Source organism: Bos javanicus, chromosome 21 (genome assembly GCF_032452875.1).
Source record: "Bos javanicus breed banteng chromosome 21, ARS-OSU_banteng_1.0, whole genome shotgun sequence".
NCBI lineage: Eukaryota > Metazoa > Chordata > Mammalia > Artiodactyla > Bovidae > Bos > Bos javanicus.
Window position 1 is genome coordinate 48,543,235 of NC_083888.1, and position 27,829 is coordinate 48,571,063.

Sequence of the window (27,829 nt, forward strand, 5' to 3'; positions counted from 1 at the left end):
TCTGGTTCTGTTAGGTCTATATCATTTTTCTGTCCTTTATCGAGCACATCTTTGCATGAAATGTTCCTTTGATATCTTTTCTTGTAGAGATCTCTAGTCTTTCCCATTCTGTTGTTTTCCTCTATTTCTTTGCACTGATCACTGAGGAAGGCTTTCTTATCTCTCCTTGGTATTCTTTGGAACTCTGCACTCAGATGTTTATATCTTTCCTTTACTCCTTTGCTTTTTGCTTCTCTTCTTTTCACAGCTATTTGTAAGGCCTCCTCAGACAGCCATTTTGCTTTTTTGCATTTCTTTTCCATGGGGATGGTCTTGATCCCTGTCTCCTGTACAGTGTCACGAACCTCCATCCATAGTTCATCAGGCACTCTATCTATCAGATCTAGGCCTTTAAATGTATTTCTCACTTCCACTGTATAATCATAAGGGATTTAATTTAGGTCATACCTAAATGGTCCAGTGGTTTTCCCTACTTTCTTCAATTTAAGTATGATTTTGGCAATAAGGAGTTCATGATCTGAGCCACAGTCAGCTCCTGGTCTTGTTTTTGCTGACTGTACAGAGCTTCTCCATCTTTGGCTGTAAATAATATAATCAATCTGATTTCAATATTGACCATCTGGTGATGTCCATGTGTAGAGTCTTCTCTTGTGTTGTTGGAAGAGGGTGTTTGCTATGAGAAGTGTGTTCTCTTGACAAAACTCTATTAGTCTTTGCCCTGCTTCACTCCGTACTCCAAGGCCAAATTTGCCTATTACTCTGGGTGTTTCTTGAGTTCCTGCTTTTGCATGCCAGTCCCCTACAATGAAAAGGACATCTTTTTTGGGTGTTAGTTCTAAAAGGTCTTGTAGGTCTTCATAGAACTGTTCAACTTCAGCTTCTTCAGTGTTACTGGTTGGGTCATAGGCTTGGATTACTGTGATATTGAATGGTTTGCCTTGGAAATGAACAGAGATCATTCTGTCATTTTTCAGATTGCATCCAAGTACTGCATTTTGGACTCTCTTGTTGACCATGATGGCTACTCCATTTCTTCTAAGGGATTCCTGCCCACAGTAGTAGATATAATGGTCATCTGAGTTAAAGTCACCCATTCAAGTTCATTTTAGTTCGTTGATTCCTAGAATGTCAATGTTCACTCTTGCCATCTCCTGTTTGACCACTTCCAATTTGCCTTGATCATGGACCTGACATTCCAGGTTCCTATGCAATATTGCTCTTTACAGTGGGTCATAAAGGCTCTCACAAGAGATGAGCTGTATCTTGTAGAGCATAGTAATTTTTAGAGCAATGGTTAATTAATCTGACTACCCAAGATGGACTCTCACCTCCATCCACTTCCTAGCTGTATGATCTGGGCATGTTATATAACCTTTTCTGAGCCAGTTTCTTCATCTGAAAATAAACATAATAATTGTATTTACCACTTAGAATAACAACATATCATGATAATTTGTATAAAATATTTAGCCCAAAGAAAGAGAAAAGCAGTTTCTGAAAACCTGAAATTAGCCTGGCTCTATCTCTGGGTCAGGAAGATCCCCTGGAGGAGGACATGGCAACCCACTCCAGCATCTTGCCTGGAGACTCCCATGGAGAGAGGAGCCTGGCAGGCTATAGTCCATAGGGTCGCAGAGTCAGACATGACTGAAGCGACTGAGCATGCACACCTGGTCAGGCCTAAAAAATCACATATAGGTATTTAACCAAGGAACAGAACTCATCAGAATTGTCCTCCTCAAAATTGTCCCCATTTCCTGACAGCAAACCTCCACTGTCCCCACATCACCTAATAAAGCCCAATGCCCACGATCGTGTCTGACACATCATAGAAAACTGATAAACCTAGACAGCATAGTAAAAAGCAGAGACATTACTTTGCCAACAAAGGTCCATCTAGTCAAGGCTATGGTTTTTCCAGTAGTCATGTATGGATGTGAGAGTTGGACTGTGAAGAAAGCTGAGCACCAAAGAACTGATGCTTTTGAACTGTGATGTTGGAGATGACTCTTGAGAGTCCCTTGGACATCAAGGAGATCCAACCAGTCCATTCTAAAGGAAATCAGCCTGGGTGTTCATTGGAAGGACTGATGTTGAAGCTGAAACTCCAATACTTTGGCCACCTGATGCAAAGAGCTAACTCACTGGAAAAGACCCTGATGCTGGGAGGAGTTGGGGGCAGGAGAAGGGGATGACAGAGGATGAGATGGTTAGATGGCATCACTGACTCAATGGACATGGGTTTGGGTGAACTCTGGGAGTTGGTGATGGACAGGGAGGCCTGGTGTGCTGTGGTTCATGGGTTGCAAAGAGTCAGACATGACTGAGCGACTGAACTAACTGAATTGAAACGTTAATTGGTGACTGAATTTATTAAAGTTTAATGCATAAAAGAGAGAAGTTAAATTTCAGACTGTAGCCAAGGAGAAAAGAACTGACAAAGTATGGTAAGACAGAATTCTAGGGTGTGTGCTAAGTTGTTTGAGTCATGTCTGACTCTTTGACAGCCTATGGACTGTAGCCTGCCAGGCTCCTCTGTCCATGGGATTTTTCAGGCAAGAATACTGGTCTGGGTTGTCACGCCCTCCTCCAGGGGATCTTGCCCAATTCAGAGATCGAACCCATGTCTCTATGTCTCCTGCATTGCCAGGTGATTTCTTTACCACTAACACCACCTGGGAAGCCCCAAATTCTACAGGAGTAAATCTTAAAGAATAAGGAGGAAAAGGTAAAATGGATGTACTAAGCTATGTTTCTCACTTGGAATGCTTTCGAAAAATTTCAGTTTCAGAGTCCTACAGCCAATAAACAGAGTCAGAAACTCTGGAGGAGAGAGTTACAGGACCCAGGAGTCTGTATTTTAAAGAATTTCTTGCAGATAATTCTTATATACACTAATACTTGAAAATAACTGAGCTGCTTAAAAGGACATAAAATACAGGGACAAATTTTTCATTTAGCTCTGCAAGTTTGACTTAGCAGATGCTGCTGTCATCAATAAACAGACATTCTGTGCTCACAACCTTCATATTACTCCTACAGCCAAACACCAATGTGAGAAACATTGAAACATAAAAATATTTCCACTGTAAACTGAGAAGTGACTGGAAATCTTTAAAAACAGGGCCTCAGAAGCAGTTAAGTATCTTAGAAATAGTTCTTCCTAGGAAGAAATGGTTATTATAGTCTTAGATGTTCAGATTTCTAATAAGTTGTTTTTCTTCAGAATAACTTCATCAACTGTCTCATAGTTTCTTCTCAACTGTCTCATATCTCAATCAAAACACTCAAAAATACTTAGTGCAGGGGACTTCCCTGGTTTTCCAGTGGTTAAGACTTCACCTTCCAATACAGGGGTTGCGGGTTCTATCCCTGGTCAGGAAGCTAACATGCCTCATGACCGAAAAACCAAAAATAAAGCAGAAGCAGTATTGTTACAAATTCAATAAAGACTTAAAAAAATACTTAGTGCAACTTCCTATTTATAACCATATTAAACGTGTTCCAAAATTCATTCCTTAATTCTTTTAAGCAAGATTAGTTTTAAAGAGCAGACAGTAACCCTTATAAATGTTTAATTAATTTCCTCTCTCTTGAATGAATTCATCCCTGCGTATTTAAAATTTTAGAACCATTTCAGAATTATTGATGTCTTTCATTACACACTTCTTTTGAAAAAAAATTCTTATTATTTCCTGGGACAAGCTTTGTTTTATTTTGTTATCTCTCTCCTTGTTTCCTTCATCCATGTGTAGTTTTGCCATGCACTTTTATATGGAGTCCAGTATTAAGAATTGTTCCCTTTGTGGTTGATCTAGTAGGTTCTTTTCTATAGAAAAATGGGGGAAAACTGCTAATATGCTACTTTCCAAAGAAAAAAGTATGTGCAAGAAAATCCAGAAATGACACATTATGATTTCTAATTTATTCTTGATCATCACCAAAATGTTTGTTGACAGGAGTGTTTCTCCACATCTCTTATAAGTTTGTTTCTTCTAAAATCAGTAAGATTTTTTAACCAAGTAACTTTCTAGTTTGCAGCCAGGCAGTTTCTTTCCATATCTCCAGTTGTTTAGTTAGTATTTATAAGCACTAATTCTTAAGCGCTTAACCTAAAGATTGTCCTTACTTTATCTCCAGTTTATAAAGTTACATTCTGGTTTTAAAATCAACTGTGTGCAATCTAAAAACTGATTTAAGAACAAGCAAAAAAGCCTTAAGTTAAAGACCTTAGAAAACAATTGTATTCACTCAGAGCTTGTTTAGAAAAGACTGAGATAGAGTAATTTCACAGTTTCTTGAAATTTGTGACTTAGCATAAGTTCAGTTCAGTCGCTCAGTCGTGTCCGACTCTTTGTGACCCCATGAATCACAGCATGCCAGGCCTCCCTGTCCATCACCAACTCCCGGAGTTCACCCAGACTCACGTCCATTGAGTCAGTGATGCCATCCAGCCATCTCATCCTCTGTCGTCCCTTCTCCTCCTGCCCCCAATCCCTCCCAGCATCAGAGTCTTTTCCAGTGAGTCAACTCTTCGCATGAGGTGGCCAAAGTACTTGAGTTTCAGCTTTAGCATCATTCCTTCCAAAGAACACCCAGGACCGATCTCCTTTAGAATGGACTAGTTGGATCTCCTTGCAGTCCAAGGGACTCTCAAGAGTCTTCTCCAACACCACAGTTCAAAAGCATCAATTCTTCGGCACTCAGTTTTCTTCACAGTCCAACTCTCACATCCATACATGACCACTGGAAAAACCATAGCCTTGACTAGACGGACCTTTGTTGGCAAAGTAATGTCTCTGCCTTTTAATATACTATCTAGGTTGGTCATAACTTTTCTTCCCAGGAGTAAGCGTCTTTTAATTTCATGGCTGCTGCCTTGTTTACTCACTTGTAAAGTGGAAATAATAGTACCCCCTCACAAGATTTCCCCTGAGAATAATGATAACTTCTGGGTGTTGGCATTAACTTTGTTCTTTGCACTATTTAAGAAATCTTTCTTAAAAACAAAAAGGAATGGCTACTGTAGTAATAATATCAATTTTGGATAAATATAAACTGATCTTTGGCACAGCCAGGTACAAGAAATTCCTCTGGGAAACTAATTTTACATTCATTTGGCGACAGATAAATCTGGGTTGGAATTGGCTCTTCTCTTTTGTTGTTCTTGTTCAGTGGTATCTGACTCTGCGATCCCATAGACTGCAACACGCCAGGCTTCCCTATCTTTCACCATCTCCCAGAGTTTGCTCAAACTCATATCCCTGGAGTTGGTGATGCCATCCAACCATCTCATCATCTGTCACTCCCGTCTCCTCCTGCTATCAGTCTTTCCCAGCGTCAGGGTCTTTTCCAATGGTTCTGCTTTATAAGAAAATTACAATTGTCCTTAACCCCTCTTTCAGTCGATTTCCGCCCCCCACAGACCTTGCATAATACCACTTACTTTAAAAGACAGTAAAAATTAAATGAGGAAATGCAGGTGATGTGAATTTAAAGCTCAATACATGATTGTTACAGTAGCTGCTCATTAACTTAAAAAGTACTTACAGTTCCTTCAATACTAACGATGCATAAAAGTTAATAACCCTCAGTCTTAGAAAGGTATAAGAATAAAACCCAGAAAAACTTCAGAACCACTTCTACAAGGAACTCAGTTCGCAGTCTTCACGACAGCACCGGACGTTTAACTCTGGGACAAACTTCAGGTTTGCTCATGCGCAGTTACGCCCCCTAAGGCCGGCCTCTTGCTCAACTCCGCGCCTAACCCGCCTCACGTGCGCCTGCGCTGTGACCCCCAGCTCTGGCGCATGCGCTGGGTGGGACGCTCTTCATTGAAAACTATGGCGTGGGTACCTGCGGAGTCTGCGGTGGAGGAGTTGATGCCACGGCTTTTGCCGGTGGAGCCCTGCGACTTGACGGAAAGTTTCGATCCCAGCGTACCTCCGAGGACTCCCCAGGAATACCTGAGGCGGGTCCAGTGAGTGTTGGACCCTGTGCGGGTGGGCCGGTTGTCCTTACGCCCTTGGGCACAGCGCCCGTACCCCGCTCGACCCCAAAGTGCGATAAAGCCCCAGTACTGTCCCGTCCCCATACTCTGTCAGAACAAAATCCCTTGATTACATCTTTGTGTGAGCGAGTTTCTGTGAACTTCATTTTATTAAACCTGATTACTCGTGACAAGATACATGCTCTTAAATTGCTTTCAGTCCAGATAATTTTAGAAATTTATTGTTTAGAGCTTCCATTGCAATTCTGAAGTTTGTAATTTTATGTTGAACTGTAGAAGTTGGATCGCTTGTTAACACTACACGTGAACAATAGTAATCACGTTTTTTTGCATTTATTACTTGTTTGTAGGATCGAAGCAGCTCAATGTCCAGATGTTGTGGTAGCTCAAATTGACCCAAAGAAGTTGAAAAGGAAGCAAAGTGTGAATATTTCTGTGAGTGTTATTATATGTCAGGAGATTTTTTTTTTTTTTCCTTCCCCGCAAATTAAAAGATGGAGGCTCACCCTAAGAAAGTATGAGACAGGTTAAGTTACAATGTAAGATTTGACTTATGTATGTTCAGTTAGACAATTGCTTGTACTTTTTCCCCCAAAAGGACAACTGGCGTTTACTACCTCCAGAGAGGCTTTCAGTAACCCTGACATTCCTGGAGATTTGCTCATAACATTTTAGGAGCATGATCCGGTCTTCATGGAGTCTTTAAATAGGTTATTTATGCTAGCCTTTATTTTTAAGGTACCTTTTACCAGTTCATAATTATTATTGGGCTGGCGTTTAATCTTAGAGTAGTTCGTATGTTTTGAATTTGACTAGATTTTGTTTTTTAAAAATAAAAACCCAAGTATCACACTTTTCTACCTAGGTGCCCACTGTGAACCTTTTCATTCATTTATTTATCCAGCACATTTTTAAACCAAGCAACTGTATGTGCCAGGCACTGGGAATACAACAGAGGATGAGACAGAAAGTCCCTACCCTTGTAGAATTTGCTTCTCCTGAGGAAAACATTGAAAAAGCAAACAGTTATATATCATATCTATCGCTGTGAAGAGAGTTAACATATAATGACCAGTAAGTAACAGGGAGAACTAGTCTGGACGGAGTAGCCACAGAAGGTCCACTTGATGCTGTTTAACCTATGGTGGAAGGAGAGTAGCAGTTTTTAAATTACCACAGTTCCTTTTCCTTTTGTGTTCTAATTATTTGTTTATCTGATGTTTATTATCAGGAGATTTTAACTCAGACACTATAATGTTTCATATAATTCCTTTACAGAAATTTTTAGTTGATGACAGATGATATCTTGTATACCTGACTTTTGAAATGTGACCATACTCATTTTTATTTCAAGGCAATATGTGATCAGTTGTGACCTGTGTGCTGTTTTGAGAAACAAAAGTAGCCCTTGTAAAGTCAGATGTCTTGAATTATTTGCATTCTGCTCATACCAGAATGTTTTGTTTGCATTATGTCTTTTTGTTTCAAATAGTTTTGCTATTATAGAAAGGTAGTACTGGGTTATATCTTTAGGTCTCATATTTGGATTTTATAGAAACTCCAACTATAAATTGTTCCATTGCTTTTACTAAAGCAACTATATAAGGATCTTTTCCTGATGTTTTAAACTCAGACATAAATGAATTGCCTCCTTTTTTACATCTGCAAAAAGTACTTCCTTTCTTGTATAGTCGTACTTGCTTTATTACTCATTTTTCCTCTTGATTCTGCTTTTACTTTGCAGAGGCTTGAGATTCTAGTGGTAACACTTAACATTGATTCTAAAATTTATGAACTGATCTTTAGCTTTCAGGATGCCAGCCTGCCCCAGAAGGATACTCCCCTACTCTTCAGTGGCAACAGCAACAAGTGGCACAATTTTCGACTGTTCGGCAGGTAGATGTGCTTTAATCATTTAATCAAATTAAAGCCTTCCTTCAGATTTTTTTCTGTTCTTAGACTGTAGTTGGAAAAATTGGGACTACTAAATATATAAAGATAAGAATATTCATGAATCAGTTACCAAATTATTATAATCACTCAACATAATACAATTTGAAATATTTTCCAGGCTTTAAGATTGTTAGAATGTTGTGCAGCAACTGATTTCTTTTGAGTTATCCATTCTATGAAGATCATATGTCTGATTTCTCTTCCTTTAGAGTGTGAACAGACATAGAAGTCACTGGAAATCACAACAGTTGGATAGTAATGTGACCATGGTATGTAAGTTTCTCTCTTTAGATTGTACAGTGTATAACTATTTGAAATAGTCCATATTTACTTCCAGTTCTTAAAGATTCTCTTGTTTAATCCATATTATTTTCATTCTCTCCATCTACTATTGATAGTAACAGTTCCATTATCTTTTTGCCTGAAAAGGATAGAATAAGTAATGCAAGTTATGTTTATGACACCCTTAATCCACATCTTGAGAGACTTTGGATCGGTCTCTACAAGTCTGCAAAGGTTCTTCTAGACATTTTTTCAAGAAAGTAAATACATTTTCAGTATTTACAAAAAGATTGAATAAAGGCTTCTTGGATTTTCCTGATGAGGTAATGGTACCAGTACCAGTGACTGACTTTTTAGTAAAGTTTGTCAGGCTTACTGGAAGGTACTATTTCATGTTTTATCAGCTTAGACTCAGAAGGCAATGGCAACCCACTCCAGTACTCTCGCCTGGAAAATCCCATGGACGGAGGAGCCTGGTAGGCTGCAGTCCATGGGATCGCTAGGAGTCGGACAGGACTGAGCGACTTCACTTTCACTTTTCACTTTCATGCATTGGAGAAGGAAATGGCAACCAATTCCAGTGTTCTTGTCTGGAGAATCCCAGGGACGGGGGAGCCTGGTGACTGCTGTCTCTGGGGTTGCACAGAGTCGGACACGACTGAAGCGACTTAGCAGCAGCAGCAGCAGCAGACTAATTTTTTAAAATTTGTAATTGGACGATAACTGTTTTATAATATTATATTGGTTTCTGCCCTACATCAACATGAATGGTATATATATATGTCCCCTCCCTCTTGAACCTCATTTGTACCTCCCACCCCATCCAACCCCTCTAGGTTGTCACAGAGCACCTGATTTGAGTTCCTTGTCTCATCCAGCAAATTTCTACTGGCTGTCTATTTTACATGGTAATTTGTATGTTCCACACTGCTCTCCCAATTCTTCCTACTTTCTGCTTCCCACACTGTGTCCACAAGTCTGTACCCTGTGTCTGTATCTCCATTGAAAAAGTGAAAGTGTTTGTCACTCAGTCGTGTCTGACTCTTTGCAACCCTTTGGAGTGTAGCCCATCAGACTCCTCTGTCCATGGGATTTCCCAGGGAAGAATACTAGAGTGGGTTGCCATTTCCTTTGCCAGGGGATATTTCCAACCCAGGGATTGAAGCTGAGACTCCTGCATTGGCAGGCCGATTCTTTACCACTGAGCAAACAGGGAACCTCTTTAACCTCTTAGGGAGTCTCATATTCATCTGGAGAATCAAAAGAAAGCTTTTTATTTTCAGAGAGGGGAAAATGCACCTATTCATACAATTTTGCTCATTGTTTCAGATGGTTCATAGATTTCAGGGGGTTCTTTTGACCATGCTGTGCTCCCTGTGGGATCTTGGTTCCCTGACCAGTGATCAAACCCGTGCCTCCTGCAGTGCAAGCACTGAGTCCTAACCATCGGCCCACCAGGGAATTCCCCATAGATTTCAGATTTTAGAAGCTTCTTCTAGGCAGTGCTTCCTAACATCTTTTAAATGATGTCACTTTGGGATAAGTGGAGGAAGCTGTTCTCATGGCCTAAGACTACCAGCTGAAATCTGAGAGATTCAGTATAACCTCTCTATATGCTTCTGTATACTAGTTGGAAGCTCTGCTCTAGGAAAAGTGTGAATGACACTAAGATCACTTGCCCAAGATCATTTAACTCATAAAAAGTATAGCTGAGATACAGACCAAACTTTGTCTGATTCGAAAGCCTTTCACTGTACGGTGAGGCCTCCTGGTAAAAAGAGGGAGAGGGCAGTAGGTAGGTAGATACATTTTTTCCTTGCTCAAGGTAAGGACTTTTGAGTACCTATGTAATTCAAAAAGAAGCTGCATCAGTAACATGATAATGATATAATTTTGTCAAAAGAGAAATGACAACATAATTAACTGATTTAACAAATGAAGATCCTCCATCAAAACAGTGGAATATTACATAGCAGTAGATACCAGGGGAACATTTCATGCAAAGATGGGCTCGATAAAGGACAGAAATGGTATGGACCTAACAGAAGCAGAAGATATTAAGAAGAGGTGGCAAGAATACACAGAAGAACTGTACAAAAAAGATCTTCACGACCCAGATAATCACGATGGTGTAATCACTCACCTAGAGCCAGACATCCTGGAATGTGAAGTCAAGTGGGCCTTAGAAAGCATCACTATGAACAAAGCTAGTGGAGGTGATGGAATTCCAGTTGAGCTGTTTCAAATCCTGAAAGATGATGCTGTGAAAGTGCTGCACTCAATATGCCAGCAAATTTGGAAAACTCAGCAGTGGCCACAAGACTGGAAAAGGTCAGTTTTTATTCCAATCCCAAAGAAAGACAATGCCAAAGAATGCTCAAACTACCACACAATTGCACTCATCTCACACGCTAGTAAAGTAATGCTCAAAATTCTCCAAGCCAGGCTTCAACAGTACATGAACTGTGAACTTCCAGATGTTCAAGCTGGTTTTAGAAAAGGCAGAGGAACCAGAGATCAAATTGCCATCTGCTGGATCATGGAAAAAGCAAGAGAGTTCCAGAAAAACATCAATTTCTGCTTTATTGACTATGCCAAAGCCTTTGACTGTGTGGATCACAATAAACTTGGCAAATTCTTCAAGAGATGGGAATACCAGACCACCTGACCTGTCTCTTGAGAAACCTATATGCAGGTCAGGAAGCAACAGTTAGAACTGGACGTGGAACAACAGACTGGTTCCAAATAGGAAAAGGAGTATGTCAAGGCTGTATATTGTCACTCTGTTTATTTAACTTATATGCAGAGTACATCATGAGAAATGCTGGGCTGGAACAAGCACAAGCTGGAATCAAGATTTCCGGGGAGATGTCAATAACCTCAGATATGCAGATGACACCACCCTTATGGCAGAAAGTGAAGGGGAACTAAAAAGCCTCTTGATGAAAGTGAAAGAGGAGAGTGAAAAAGTTGGCTTAAAGCTCAACATTCAGAAAACGAAGATCATGGCATCTGGTCCCATCACTCCATGGCAAATAGATGGGGAAACAGTAGAAACAGTGGCAGACTTTATTTTGGGGGGCTCCAAAATCACTGCAGATGGTGATTGCAGCCATGAAACTAGAAGACACTGCTTGGAAGGAAAGTTATGACCAACCTAGATAGCGTATTCAAAAGCAGAGACATTACTTTGCCAACAAAGGTCCGGCTAGTCAAGGCTATGGTTTTTCCCGTGGTCATGTATGGATGTGAGAGTTGGACTGTGAAGAAAGCTGAGTGCCAAAGAATTGATGCTTTTGAACTATGGTGTTGGAGAAGACTCTTGAGAATCCCTTGGACTGCAAGGAGATCCAACCAGTCCATTCTGAAGGAGATCAGCCCTGGTTGTTCATTGGAAGGACTGATGCTAAAGCTGAAACTCCATTACTTTGGCCACCTCATGCAAAGAGTTGACTCATTGGAAAAGACTGATGCTGGGAGGGATTGGGGGCAGGAGGAGAAGGGGACGACAGAGGATGAGATGGCTGGATGGCATCACTGACTCGATGGACGTGAGTCTGGGTGAACTCCGGGAGTTGGTGATGGACAGGGCGGCCTGACATGCTGCAATTCATGGGGTCTCAAAGAATCGGACACAACTGAGCGACTGAACTGAACTGAACATATATATTCATCATGGCAGAAATATGTAAATTATAAGATGATGAATTTTTAAAGCAACCTTTGAAGGCAACTATGTAAATTTGAACATTGATTGATTGATCTAATCATTTGTTAAACACCAACCATATGTAATAATTAGGATTTTCAGTGCTACCTGAAGCAGAAACAGTCTCTGACTTAATGGAGTAATGGGAAAACGTTGTTCCAGGACAGTAGGCTTTTACCTTTTAGGGGTTTTGTTCTCCTGAGAATATAATGAAAGCTCTTTATCCTCATGGGGGGAAACTGCATGTGTATGTAAAATGATTTGTGAGGTGATGTGCCCAAATAAAAATTGTTCTATTAACTGAATCACTTTGCTATACGCCTGAAACTAACTCAGTATTATAAAGCAACTATAAATAAATAAATATATATTTTAAAAATTTTAGGTTCTGTTAAGGTTGTGCTGAAAGGTCATGCTTTTTTCATCTGACAATGTAGAATAAATCTATTCCTTCTTTGATTGGACAGCCTTTTATGTGAAGTACGTAATTATGTCTCCTTCCTTGGGATAAACAGGCTTCATTCTTGAAAGCATTCTTAGTGTGTTTTTTTTTACGTCTTTATCACCCTCTTTTGAGCACGTACTTGCTTGTCAGTGTTCATTAAAGTATGATCCAGACTAAAAGTGTCCCACATATGGTGTGACCACTTGGGTCCTGTACTGGTTTGCTAGGACTGCTGTAACAAACCACCACAGATGGAGCGGCTTACCAAACAGTAAGGTGTGTTCTCACAGCTTTGTGGGTTAGAGGGCTGAGATCGAGGTGTCAGCAGGTTTCTCTAAGGGCCACTCTCTCTCTCTGGCTTGCAGATGGCCATCTTCTAGCTGTGTCCGAACATGGCCTTCTGTGTGCATATGCATCCCTAATGTCTTTTTGTCCAAATTTCCTCTTTCTCACAAGGATGTCAGGCAGATTGGATTAGGACCCACTCTACCCACCTCATTTTAACTTAATCACTGATGTAAAGACTCAGTCTCCTAACCATCACATGCTGGAGGTGAGGGTTTCAACATAGGAATTTTGAGGAGACACAGTTCACTGCATTACAAGCACTGTATGCTTGTGTGAGCTGGTGGGAATATGAAGGAATCCTCGCTTGTTTTTTCATTGTTCAGTATTAAAGAAAATACATAAGTAAATTCATTTTTTTTTTCTTTTAGCCAAGATCTGAAGATGAAGAAGGCTGGAAAAAATTTTGTCTAGGTGAAAGGTTATGTGCTGAAGGGGCTATTGGACCACCTGCAAGTGAAAGTCCTGGAATCGATTATGTACAAGTAAGTGATACTGTGACTAAACAAACAAAAAACAGGTCATAGTTTTGGTGCAAGATTCAGTATAGAGACTTAGCAGAATATAGCTTAGGCCAAATCCAGTCTCCTGATTATTTTTGTAAGCCCATTTGCTAAACGTAGAAGCATAATAGCTTTTTTGTTTTCCAAGGTTGTAAAAAAGTTTTAAAAAGCAAATAATATATGACTGGTTTATATCAGCGTATTTTCTAAAACAGTATGTGCTTTAGCTGTTTAATAATTTTTTGAGCTAGATAGGACTTTTTTTTTTAATGATTAGGCAAGGGTCAAACAATGAGTTCTGAGTAGTCAGGGAAACAAAGGAAAACTTGACTCAGGTGCTTAAAAATGCTTAATAAATTGCATATTCTGGCAGTGAAATGTTGAGGCTATATTTAATTTATATTTTATAAATATAAAGATTATTTATATTTCATATGACTTTAATAATAAAGTATGTGGCCAGCTGTTACTTGTCCTTCAGGATTCACCTGCCCCCAAGCTTGCAGATGTTCATACATCTGCATTACTGGTAACTCCCTATACCATGTTGTCTGTTCTGTTGAATAGGTATTTATTGTTTTCTCTTTGGTGTCACGTTTTGTTTTTCTCATTTAAAAGTAGTTTACCCCCTAAATGTAAAAGCTCTGAAAATCACTAGAAAAGACCAAGACCCCAATTAAAAAAAAAAAAAACAAAAAAAACAAGCAAAGGATGTAAAGAGACATTTCACAGGAAGGAAATACAAATTGTTCTTATATGAGAAGATGCGGAAACTCACTTAAAATCAAAACATTACTTACAGCTCCACTGAGCTGGCATTTTTCAGTTAACATTGGTAAAGCAAGTTTGACATACTCTTAATAAGGGCTGGAAAAACAGGCACTCTTAATGCATGGTGGTGGGAGTGTAGACAGATTCAGTTCTCTGGGAGCTAATTTGATGCTGTTTCTCATACAGCGTTTCTTCTATTGGGTTATATCCCTAATGTATGTTACTTCTCAAAATTTTTTAATTTGGCAAAGAATGTATATTTTTTCAGTTTATTATTGCAAAATACACTTTAATGTGTGTCCACTTAAGTTTCTCTAAGTCGGTACTGTTTTCATAATCAAAGCTCCCAACATTAAAGTCCAAAATAATTGTATTTAAAGGAGATTAGGTTTGAAAGAACTCATTCAAGTACCCATACTTCCCCAAAATGTTTACTTTAGCTAAAGATTTTTGAGTGTGCACAACTTACTGATACCATACTGTGTTTCTATTACATGCTTTATTTTAATATCTTCATTACTCAAATCATTCTATATTTTTACATTTATATATTCATGTGTCAAGACATTGTTTTCTTGGGCATTATTAGCATAATAGTTCATGGAATGTTTTATTGTAATATATAAGGAATGAATTTTGTCTATTTTTTGTTTTTATAAAACAGCATTTTGAGAAATTCACCAATTAAAAAAAATGAAGCCCCCCCCCCCCACTTTGTAATACCGCTTAGTAAACTTCAATCTCATTTTTCTTTCAGATTGGTTTTCCTCCCTTGCTTAGTATTGTTAGCAGAATGAATCAGGTAAAATATATCTAATAATAATAAGAATATATGCATTCTTCTGTTTGCAGTGTGTGTTAAGATATTTGAATACATTTATTTAATATTTACAGTATGTAAGACCCTGTCCTAAACTCTTTAAAATTCTTATTTAATCCTCACTACAACCTTATATGGGGAATTATTATTAATATACTTTTTTTTGAGTAAATGAGGAAACAGTTGGCGATTAAGTCATTGTGGTTTATTAGCCAATTTTAATGGCAGCACTGGAATTCAGTCCCAGGTTGATCTCACTTCAGAACTCATGCTCTTTATCATGGTGCTAAACTATTCATACGTTAATGTTTCAGTCATAAGTCTTAGATGATGGGGTTTGAAAAAAATACTGAGGTTAGATTGCTATTTCTAGTTCCAGATGTTGGGCACACTTCATTAAGAATGAAATTTGAATTTCTTGGGTCAAAAGGGAAGCAATATGAATTTTAGTTGTTTAGTCTCTCAGCACTAGGAACTCTTTTACCCACTTAAAGAGCAAATAAAACTTTGATTGTTTAGTATTCACATATATTGGATACCCTTGGAAGATAAATTTTTTTAACAAGTCATACTCTGTTGTAAATAATATACTGGCCTACAGTTTTACTTACTTGATCATTTACATTAAGATACTCTAATGATTATACTAAATTCAATGAGAGTGACTTGTAAGTGTCCCATCTATATTACGGAGAAGGCAATGGCACCCCACTCCAGTACTCTTGCCTGGAAAATCCCATGGATGGAGGAGCCTGGTAGGCTGTAGTCCATGGGGTCGCTAAGAGTCGGACACGACTGAGCAACTTCATTTTCCCTTTTCACTTTCATGCATTGGAGAAGGAAATGGCACCCCACTCCAGTGTTCTTGCCTGGAGAATCCCAGGGACGGGGGAGCCTGGTGGGCTGCCGTCTATGGGGTCGCACAGAGTTGGACACGACTGACGCGACTTAGCAGCAGCAGCAGCAGCAGCATCTATACTAGAATAAGCTAGAGAATTTGATAAAGTCTATCGATATATAGCTTTAAAATTAATCTTTCTCTAGCTAACTTTGTGTTTAGATTTGTACTTTGATTTAATGAAAATAAGCTGAATTTATGCAAAGACATTTTTTTAAGAGAGTGGGGAATTTTAAAAAAATAGTTCTGAACTACATTAGTAGTTACTAACTAAATCCTAGGATTTAAACCGTGTTGATAATAGAAAATATATAAAAATATTTCTCAAAACAGCCTCATCTCACTGAGTGTTCCATCTAATCAAATTATTAAATAGAGTTAAAGGTTTCTCTTTAAGTCTAAAGAAGAAGTCCATTTTAAACAGAGTTGCTTTCTCACTGAACTTAATGTAACTCAGCTTGAACTTGTCAGTGTTTTATTACTAATGATGTTCTTCCATCTCTTACCCCTCCCCCTTTTTTTAGGCAACAGTAACCAGTGTCTTGGAATATCTGAATAATTGGTTTGGAGAAAGAGACTTTACTCCGGAATTGGTAGTATTGCATCTTTTTCTTTTCATAATGCAGACAAATTATATATACTTACCTTATATGTAAGCTATGGTTCTACATTATATATATATATATGTGTTATTCATCTGTATGTATAATGCAGACAATTGCTTGTTTGCAGTAAAATAAGGAACTTACAATAGAATGTTAATCAACATAGTACTTCCTTCATTGAGAATCTTGCATTGGGGAGAAAAAAAAATCAACCGAATAGTTGGTTTATATCCTGGGAGAATCTGCTTATATTTTCACAGATCAGTAACAAACAGGATGGCTACCAGTCCGCAGACCCCATTTCAAATAGTCCTGGCTTAGAGAAGTTTGAAATGCGTTTTCTAAAATGGCTTTGAAATCCAGTCCACTAAAGAATATCAGAAATAGGAATAATAGCAAATATATGTGCCAGGCTTCGTTCTAAGGATTTTATGTATAATAACTCCTTGAATCCTTCAATAACCTGTGAGCTGTTATTTCCATTTTATAGATGAGGAGACTGGAGCACATAGGGATTCAGTAACTTCCCTGAGGGCACACAGATTATAACTGGCAGAACTGAGACTCATGCTGGGGCAGTTTGGCTGTACTCTGACCAACTCTACTGTACTGCCCTTCTGTTTTATTGCTTTACACTCACAGCTTAAAAATTTTTCACCTTCAAAACTGGGTAAATTTGATAGATGTTATGTAAATGAATTGCCCACTTAATCCCCTAATAAGAAATTTTATCATCCTTTGCAGTTAGATTTTATTTTAAAAACAAGTATTTTTCACTATTGTGGATATTTGCAAAAGAGAGTGTATCTGAAGCTTCAAGGCTCCCAGTCAAAACACAAGATATAATCTTTGCCGTCCAGAAGCTTCTGGTCAAGTTTAAATGTATACCTGCTCTTTTCACGTAGAAGAGAATCCCACTCACCCTTTATGAAAGAAACCTAGATGTGAATCTTTTTGTTCAAGAAAAAGTCATTGAAATAAAGCTTGAATAGAGCGAAACCATTTTTTTTTTAAATGGAAAAAAAAGCCATTGACTTGGGGTTCCTTGAGGAGCTAACTTAGTGTGTTGCACAAATGGCTATTTAAACTTTGTTCTAACACTTTTGAGTAGTCCCTGGAGTGATGTGTTGCTCCAAATAAACTCAGTCATGTGTACTGCTGGTGGAATATAACTTGATAACGGCCTTTCTGAGGTACAATTAAGTGATTATAAATTAAACTTATGGTGTAGTTTGCCTACTTATTACTTTTTTAAATCCTGTATAGGGAAGATGGCTGTATGCTTTATTGGCTTGTCTTGAAAAACCTTTATTACCGGAGGCTCATTCACTGATTCGGCAGCTTGCAAGAAGGTGCTCTGAAGTGAGGCTTCTGGTGGTAAGTTCAGACTCACTGTTTCACGTCGGAAGCACTCAGCAGCTTCTGTGGTGGTAAAGAATGATTTCAGTGAAATAACAAAAGGTGGACTATGTTGTTAGTCAGGATTAGATTTAGCCGTGTAGTAGAAGAGTCCAAAATAGCATTATCTTAAGTAAAATGGAGGTGTTTTTCTCAGACAAAGGGAGTCTGAAGGCAGGCAGATTAGACCTAAGGTGGCATAACCAGGCCTTCGGGTTCTGCCACTTGGGGTTTCCCTCCCCAGGCTCACTTCACAATCCAGGCTCCGCCAGTATGTTTCACTAAAGGAAGCTGGGGAGAAGGGAAGGTCCTCCCCTCTGAAGAGCCTTCTCAGAGCCTCTTACAAGCACATCTGGCCAGAATTCGGTCACATGACCATAAGGAACTATAGGAAATGTTTATTTTAGTTGAGTGGCAGTGTACCCATCTAAAAATGAGCTTCATTTGCTACATAATAAGGGGAATCAAGAAGCCAGAGTGGTCAACCAACAGTCTCTGGCATAACAATGGTTTTGAATTTTTCAGGTTAGACCCTTCCTCTAACTCATGCCTGCAGCATTACAATGTAAATTAATTCGATGCCAGGCTAAGCTGATTTTTTTTTCATTCCTTCTTTCACCTGTACAAAATATATAACTGTTCTCCACTGACTACTCCAAAATATTTTCATTAAACTTCCAGGAGATGGCACAGACTAATTTAAATGCCCTGTACTCTGAGCAAAATGTAACTTACTACTCACTAGATATTTAAAGTGAATTTTAGGAAATGTATAGTTCAGGAACAACTTCCTTTGTCATTGAGAGCCCTGATCTGAAATATTTTCTTTAAAATATGTTTATATATGTTTTTTCCATTAGTGTTCAGTTAGGACACAGGCTTTTTTCAGTCTTGGCAATCAGAAAAAGTATCTCTCCCAAGTTAACCTCCTTAGAGCCCTAAACTCTTATTCCTTTCTAGGACCTATTCAGGAGCTTTCTTTAAAAGAACATCTTAGATGTTTCTCAAGGAATCATTAACTCTACAGTTTCTCTGTTTTCTTTGATGTTTTCTATATCCATGTGATTATTATTGTTATCTAATAAAATGTTCATGGTTTGCACCTTGAAAGGAAACTTCCTTCAAGAATATTAGGTGGTTGGGGCTTTGCTGGCAATCCAGTGGTTAAAACTCTGCTTCCACCACAGGGAGCATGGGTTTGACCTCTGGTCAGGGAACTAAGATCCCAAATGCTGCGAGGCCACAATAAAAGAAGAAGAAAAAATTAGGGGATAACAGATGACATTTCAAGCTTTCTTTTTTTCTTTTTACTTTTTAGGACAGCAAAGATGATGAAAGGGTTCCTGCTTTGAATTTATTAATCTGCTTGGTTAGCAGGTAAGTAATCCTTGACTTCTTGCTTTATAATAGCATTATTAATGGTGGTAGAAAGTATTGTTTCCATTTTACAGTGAGGAAGTTGAGGCATAAGGAAACAGCATTATATGTATCACAATTCCCTTTATTTCTAGTTTTTCTCTATAAATAATGCTGCATTGAAGATTCTTATACATACAGCTCTATTTATTGCCTAAGGGCAAATTCCTGGAAATAAATTAAAGGGCTTGCATGTATTTGTAAAACTGAGATATTTATTGCATTTTCCTTCTAGAAAGATCATACCACTCTGGGTTCCCACTAAAATGTTGGTGAGAGTGCCCATCTTCTACTGTTCAACACTGAGCGTTTTCAGTTGATGTAAATATTTCCATTCTAGTAATAAAAAGATGCAGATTATTTTTATTTTCTTTGGTTATCCATAAGGATAGAATATGTTCCATTTTATTGCAGTTTTTTTAAATTGCTGTGTCCTTTGTTCATTTTCAGTTGGGACATATTTTTATTTAGTATATTTTTTATTTCATTTCTTACATTAAAATTCCACCTGGAATTTACATGAAACTGTCTTCATATTCTAAATTCTTGCATGTGAATATGTGTATACATAAACACGTATTTATTTTAGGTCTCTTTCTGACTTGCTATTTTTGTTCATTGGTCTGTTTTTATTCCAACACTAATAACTTATAAATGTTTTATAATATATTTAAATATTGGGATGTTAAGTAATACTATGTTCATTTTTCCCATTACCAAATGAGATACTTTTTCAAAATATAAACACGTTCAGCATGTAGTTTCTTGATCTATAATAATTATGCTGCTGCTGCTGCTAAGTCACTTCAGTCGTGTCCCACTCTGTGCGACCCCATAGACGGCAGCCCACCAGGCTCACCCGTCCCTGGGATTCTCCAGGCAAGAACACTGGAGTAGGTTGCCATTTCCTTCTCCACTGCATGAAAGTGAAAAGTGAAAATGAAGTCGCTCAGTCATGTCCCACTCTTAGCAACCCCATGGACTGCAGCCCACCAGGCTCCTCCATCCATGGGATTTTCCAGGCAAGAGTACTGGAGTGGGCTGCCATTGCCTTCTCCGATAATTATGCTAATGATGGTAATTAATACTTACTGGTCAGTTTGTGCCAGGCATTTTTCTTAGTGCTTCAAAATAGGAACTCATTTAATCCTTAGAAGGTAGGGCAGACGTTTCTGAGGCTATAGACTTCACTTAGGAAAACCTATAGGTTATAGCAGGTTTGATAACCAGATAACATAGGCCTTGACTCTGTTGTAACAGCTTCAGTGTAAGTAACTTAAATGGTTATAAGTCTTTTGTGTTTTTTGTTGTTGGTTTTCTTTTGATAGCTTTAAGGCAATGGCTGCTAATTCATAGAAATACCTTATCAGATGAGTAGGATGCCATTCAAACAGGATCCAATAACTGTTGTGCATGCATAGTTGCTTCAGTGTAATGTCTGACTCTTTGTGACCCTCTAGACTGTAGCCCACCAGGCTCCTCTGTCCGTGCGATTCTCTAGGCAACAGTAGTGGAGTGGGTTGCCATGCTCTCCTCCAGGGGATCTTCCCAAACCAGGGATCTAACCCGGGTCTCCTGCATTGCAGGCAGATTCTTTACTACTGAGCCACTGGGGAAGCCCCTCAATAACTGTTAGCCACCTTAATTATTTTACCAATCATAATTAATTTTTATGCTTCTTATTTTAGAGATTTTTAAACACATAAAAATATAGTAAAATAAACCCCCCAGACCAATCCACCACCCAGGTTCCACAGTTACTAACTCTACACCAGCATGTTTCATTTATCTGTTTTGTTAATATATTTTAAACAAATATTGGACATATTATTTCTCCTGTTTTGGTGTATCTGACTGATAAAGGGCTTTTAAAAAAACATGACTGTAATATTGGGCTCATACCCAGTAAATTTAGTGATAACTCAGTATCTGATGCCCAGTCGTTTCATATTCCCTAATTGTCCCAAGAATGTCTTTTTATGTTTGTTCAAACCAGGATCCAAGTAGGATTCACTCGTTGCATTTGTCTGGTATGTCTCTTAAGTACCCCCATCAGGCCTTCTGGTTTTTTTCTTTGCTATTTATTTGTTGAAAAAACGGGATCCTTTGACTTGTAAAATTTCCCATATTTTGGTTTTGACAGCTAACTGCATGGTGGTGTTTAATGGTTCATTTATCTTGCATGTTTTCTGTAAACTGGTAGGTAGGTCTAGAGGTTTGATTATATATAACGGGGTTTGTTTGTGTGTGTGTTTACACAACTGTGTGCTCTTGTGTCACATCAGGAAGCATACAGTGTCTAGTTGTCTCTGGTAGAGCGGTGTGAGGTTGATCTTCGCATTCAGGTAAAGGGATATAGCAGTCATTCTTTTTGATGCTCAAATTGTTCTATCTTTCCGATAGTGGGAACCCTTCAGATCAGTTCCTGTGCTTTTTGGTCTATAACCTCAGTGGTCTTTTGATAGCTTTCTTACTTTCTGCTCTGCCAAAATGACTCAGTTATATCTTGCGCACTTCTGGATCCAGATCTGGAATTAATCTCTTCTCCTGGGAGTGTTGGTTCCTCTTTCAAAGTAGAAAATGGTATCTATAGTCCACAATTTGAACATTAGGGAAGCTAGGTGTTTTTGGGTTGGTCATTGCATTTAGGCCTTTTCATTGAACACAGCTATGAAGTATGTATTTTTTAGAAAGAAAAATAAAATCATAGGTCTAAGTTGATATTTCAGTTCTAATTTAAGATTACTTGATTTTTTCTTAATAACGTAATTATTGACTTTATCCTACAATATGCACATGGTAGTTTCAGAATAACAATACTAACAATATGGCCAGTTGTAAAACTGTTGAAGTCCCTTTAAGAATTCTTTGTAGTTCTTTTTGTCCATGGTATATCTTACTAGTTACATATATCAGAACATCATGTTTAAGATTACTTGGAATTACTCTCCTGTTTGGTTTATGCCACCAACCCAGTATAGGAGAAGATTCATTTAGTGGAGTCTGGTTACTGATTTTATTTTCAGTTAAACTTGTTTTATAATTTCATAAAATATTCACATTGTTCCAAAGTTAAAATTGTAATTTGTATTGGAGCATTTTAGAATCCACCTTTATCCTCTAGTCTCTTGTCTCCCTTTTGTAGTTATGTTTTATCGTTAATTTTTTATTTATCCTCCCATTCACTGTTTCTTTTTTAAAAATATAAGCAAATGTATATATACCCTGCACATGCTTACAAAACATAACGTACTTAGCTTTCCATTCTGTGCTTTATTTTTTCACTTAATGAATCCTGGGGATCACATGGTAGCAGTGTAGATATTTTCCTTATTACTTTTTTTATAAAAGCTTTGTAATGTTTCACTGTGTAGATGTACTGTAGTTTATTGAGCCAGTCGCTTTATTGATGGATATTTGGGTTGTTTGTGGTCTTTTGCTATTACAAAAACATTATTTTTTATAGCTGAGTAATATTCCTTATGTATGTATATAGATATATCTTTTTGAATGTGCTGCAATTAATATTTTTAAGTATAATTTTTTTAAATTGAATATAATTGATTTACAATGTTGTATTAGTTTCTGGTGTTTGGCAAAGTGATTCAGTTATGCATGTGTATATATATATATTCTATTCTTTTTCAGATTTTTTCCCATTATAGTTTATTACAAGGTATTGAATATAGTTCACTGTGCTGTACAGTAGGACCTTGTTTATTTTGTATGTAGTACTTTATATCTGCTCATTGAAGTGAAGTGAAGTGAAGTCGCTTAGTCGTGTCTGACTTTTTGCAACCCCATGGACCATATCCTACAAGGCTTCTCCATCCATGGGATTTTCCAAGCAAGAGTACTGGAGTGGGTTGCCATTTCCTTCTCCAGAGGATCTTCCCAACCCAGGGATCAAACCCAGATCTCCTGCATTGTAGGCAGACACTTTACCATCTGAGCCACTAGGGAAGTCCTTCAGATCAGATCAGATCAGTCGCTGAGTCGTGTCCGACTCTTTGTGATCCCAGGAATCGCAGCACGCCAAGCCTCCTTATCCATCACCAACTCCTGGAGTTCACTCAGACTCACGTCCATCAAGTCTCATCCTCTGTCGTCCCCTTCTCCTCCTGCCCCCAATCCCTCCCAGCATCAGACACTTTTCCAGTGAGTCAACTCTTCGCACCAGGTGGCCAAAGTACTGGAGTTTCAGCTTTAGCATCATTCCTTCCAAAGAAATCCCAGGGCTGATCTCCTTCAGAATGGACTGGTTGGATCTCCTTGCAGTCCAAGGGACTCTCAAGAGTCTTCTCCAACACCACAGTTCAAAAGCATCAATTCTTCAGTGCTCAGCCTTCTTCACAGTCCAACTCTCACATCCATACATGACCACGGGAGAAACCATAGCCTTGACTAGCCGGACCTTTGTTGACAAAATACTGTCTCTGCTTTTCAATATGCTATCTAGGTTGGTCATAACTTTCCTTCCAAGGAGTAAGTGTCTTTTAATTTCATGGCTGCAGTCACCATCTGTAGTGATTTTGGAGCCCAGAAAAATAAAGTCTGACACTGTTTCCACTGTTTCCCCATCTATTTCCCATGAAGTGAAGGGCCCAGATGCCATGATCTTCGTTTTCTGAATGTTGAGCTTTAGGCCAACTTTTTCACTCTCCACTTTCATCAAGAGGCTTTTTATTTCCTCTTCACTTTCTGCCATAAGGGTGGTATCATCTGCATATCTGAGGTTACTGATATTTCTCCCGGCAATCTTGATTCCAGCTTGTGTTTCTTCCAGCCCAGCATTTCTCATGATGTACTCTGCATATAAGTTAAATAAACAGGGTGACAATATACAGCCTTGACGAACTCCTTTTCCTATTTGGAACCAGTCTGTTGTTCCATGTCCAGTTCTAACTGTTGCTTCCTGACCTGCATACAAATTTCTCAAGAGGCAGATCAGGTGGTCTGGTGTTCCCATCTCTTGAAGAATTTTCCACAGTTTATTGTGACCCACACAGTCAAAGGCTTTGGCATAGTCAACAAAGCAGAAATAGATGTTTTTCTGGAACTCTTGCTTTTTCCATGATCCAGCAGATGTTGGCAATTTGGTCTCTGGTTCCTCTGCCTTTTCTAAAACCAGCTTGAACATCAGTAAGTTCACGGTTCACATATTGCTGAAGCCTGGCTTGGAGAATTTTGAGCATTACTTTACTAGCGTGTGAGATGAGTGCAATTGTGTTTGAGCATTCTTTGGCATTGCCTTTCTTTGGGATTGGAATGAAAACTGACCTTTTCCAGTCCTGTGGCCACTGCTGAGTTTTCCAAATTTGCTGGCATATTGAGTGCAGCACTTTCACAGCATCATCTTTCAGGATTTGGAATAGCTCAACTGCAATTCCATCACCTCCACTAGCTTTGTTCGTAGTGATGCTTTCTAAGGCCCACTTGACTTCACATTCCAGGATGTCTGGCTCTAGGTGAGTGATCACACCATCGTGATTATCTGGGTCGTGAAGATCTTTTTGTACAGTTCTTCTGTGTATTCTTGCCATCTCTTCTTAATATCTTCTGCTTCTGTTAGGTCCATACCATTTCTGTCCTTTATCGAGCTCATCTTTGCATGAAATGTTCCTTTGGTATCTCTGATTTTCTTGAAGAGATCCCTTGTCTTTCCCATTCTGTTGTTTTCCTGTATTTCTTTGCATTGATCGCTGAAGAAGGCTTTCTTATCTCTTCTTGCTATTCTTTGGAACTCTGCATTCAGATGTTTATATCTTTCCTTTTCTCCTTTGCTTTTTGCTTCTCCTCTTTTTGCAGCTATTTGTAAGGCCTCCCCTTTGGGGAGGACAGCCAAAATGGACAGCCATTTTGCTTTTTTGCAGTTCTTTTCCATGGGGATGGTCTTGATCCCTGTCTCCTGTACAGTGTCACGAACCTCATTCCATAGTTCATCAGGCACTCTATCTATCAGATCTAGGCCCTTAAATCTATTTCTCACTTCCACTGTATAATCATAAGGGATTTGATTTAGGTCATACCTGAATGGTCTAGTGGTTTTACCTACTTTCTTCAATTTCAGTCTGATTTTGGCAATAAGGAGTTCATGATCTGAGCCACAGTCAGCTCCTGGTCTTGTTTTTGCTGACTGTATACAGCTTCTCCATCTTTGGCTGCAAAGAATATAATCAATCTGATTTCAATATTGACCATCTGGTGATGTCCATGTGTAGAGTCTTCTCTTGTGTTGTTGGAAGAGGGTGTTTGTTATGACCAGTGCATTTTCTTGGCAAAACTCTATTAGTCTTTGCCCTGCTTCATTCCGTATTCCAAGGCCAAATTTGCCTTTTACTACAGGTGTTTCTTGACTTCCTACTTTTGCATTCCAGTCCCCTATAATGAAAAGGACGTCTTTTTTGGGTGTTAGTTCTAAAAGGTCTTGTAGGTCTTCATAGAACCGTTCAACTTGAGCTTCTTCAGCATTACTGGTTGGGGCATAGACTTGGATTGCTGTGATATTGAATGGTTTGCCTTGGAAACGAACAGAGATCATTCTGTCGTTTTTGAGATTGCATCCAAGTACTGCATTTCGGACTCTTTTGTTGACCATGATGGCCACTCCATTTCTTCTGAGGGATTCCTGCCCGCAGTAGTAGATATAATGGTCATCTGAGTTAAACTCACCCATTCCAGTCCATTTCAGTTCGCTGATTTCCTAGAATGTCGACATTCACTCTTGCCATCTCTTGTTTGACCACTTCCAGTTTGCCTTGCCAGTGTCATGGACCTGACATTCCAGTTTCCTATGCAATATTGCTCTTTACAGCATCGGACCTTGCTTCTATCACCAGTCACATCCACAGCTGGGTATTGTTTTTGCTTTGGCTGCATCCCTTCATTCTTTCTGAAGTTATTTCTCCACTGATCTCCAGTAGCATATTGGGCACCTACTGACCTGGGGAGTTTCTCTTTCAGTATCCTATCATTTTGCCTTTTCATACTGTTCATGGGGTTCTCAAGGCAAGAATACTGAAGTGGTTTGCCATTCCCTTCTCCAGTGGACCACATTCTGTCAAATCTCTCCACCATGACCCGCCCATCTTGGGTTGCCCCATGGGCATGGCTTAGTTTCATTGAGTTAGACAAGGCTGTGGTCCTAGTGTGATTAGATTGACTAGTTTTCTGTGAGTATGGTTTCAGTGTGTTTGCCCTCTGATGCCCTCTTGCAACACCTACCGTGTTACTTGGGTTTCTCTTACCTTGGGCGTGGGGTATCTCTTCACGGCTGTTCCAGCAAAGCGCAGCCATTGCTCCTTACCTTGGATGAGGGGGTGTCTCCTTAGAGGGAAGTCCTTAGTGGACTGCTAGGGACTTATCTGCTCATTGGGAACTCCTAATTCATTCTCCCCTGCCCTGCCCCTCACCTTTCTCCTTCAGTTACCATAAACTTGTTTTCTATGCCTGTGGGTCTGTGTCTGTTTTGTATCATTTTGTTCATTTGTATCGTTTTTTTAGATTCCACATAAAAGTGATATCATATGGTGTTTATCTTTGTCTGACTTACTTCACCTTGTATGATAGTCTTTAGGTCCATCCAAGTTGCTGCAAAGAGCATTATTTCATTGTTTTTTAAAGCTTAGTAATATTCCTTATATATGTATATACATGTACCTTTTTAGAGTTTTCTCCAGATATATGCCCAGGAGTGGGATTGCTAGATCATATGGTAACTCTATTTTTAATTCTTTTTACAAACCTCCATACTGTTTTTCCATAGTGGCTGCACCAATTTCCATTCCTACCAACAGTGTAGGAGAGTTCCCTTTTCTCCATACCCTTTCCATCATTTGATGATGGCCATTCTGACTGGCGTGAGGTGATACCTCATTGTAGTTTTGATTTGCATTTCTCAAAAAATTAGTGATGTTGAGCATCTTTTCATGTGCCTCTTGGCCAGCTGTGTATCTTCTGTGAAGAAATGTCTTTATAGGTTTTCTGCTCATTTTTTTTATTGGGTTTTTTGCTTTTTGAGTTGCATGAGCTGCTTTTTTTATTTTGGAAATTATACCCTCATGGATCACATTGTTTGCAAATATTTTCTCCCAGTTCATAAGTTCCCTTTTCATTTTATGCTTTCCTTCACTGTGCAAATTCTTTTTTCACCAGGTATTTTGACCAGCGTGACTTGGCCGATGAGCCATCTTGATGTAGCTGATCTCTGAGGGATAGAAGATACTTGTGATGAAGACAGCCTGAGTGTGAGGAAGTGCAGTGCCAGTTCAAGTGCAGATTGCCTCACATTTTCAGCACTGTGTGAAGAGTCTTCAACTTAACCTGTGCAACTCACGTTGATCTTCAGAAGATAGCTTGTATTATTTTGAACATCTGAGGTATCTTTGAAAGATCTTACCCAGTTTTTAATGAATAAGCAGTTTTCTGTAATCACGTGCTTTTAAAGCAAAAGTGAAAGATTGATTGATGAAGCATCCTACACGGAAACTGTATGGTGAAATTGTAGAGGTCTTTGGTGCTGTTTTGTTGTTTATTTACATATACACATATAAAATTTTATTGAAAATATGTTTTGGTTACTCAATTTTGTTTGACTCTTTAACAAAACAAGACAGCAGACTAATGTCCTTGGTATTAGAATTAAGATGACCTAGTTTATATGGCATGTGTGGTC

The 27,829-nt window shown here is 38.8% G+C and overlaps 2 protein-coding genes across 2 annotated transcripts in view; one reads left to right on the top strand and one right to left on the bottom strand.

Moving 5' to 3' along the window:
* Positions 1-5,700, bottom strand: part of SEC23A (SEC23 homolog A, COPII coat complex component) — a 77,285-nt gene extending 71,585 nt beyond the window's left edge. Inside the window, exon 1 of the mRNA XM_061394971.1 lies at positions 5,551-5,700. The gene's annotated coding sequence lies outside the window, so the exon portion shown is untranslated. The remainder of the gene's footprint in view (positions 1-5,550) is intronic.
* Positions 5,701-5,784: 84 nt separating this feature from the next.
* On the top strand, positions 5,785-27,723 carry GEMIN2 (gem nuclear organelle associated protein 2). The gene is made up of 10 exons (XM_061394976.1): positions 5,785-5,980; positions 6,361-6,445; positions 7,817-7,906; positions 8,173-8,232; positions 13,116-13,229; positions 14,776-14,820; positions 16,261-16,329; positions 17,608-17,718; positions 19,058-19,116; positions 27,310-27,723. The coding sequence occupies exons 1-10, from the start codon at positions 5,811-5,813 to the stop codon at positions 27,347-27,349; spliced, it is 843 nt and encodes a 280-aa protein (XP_061250960.1). The 5' UTR covers positions 5,785-5,810; the 3' UTR covers positions 27,350-27,723.
* Positions 27,724-27,829: the final 106 nt, after the last annotated feature.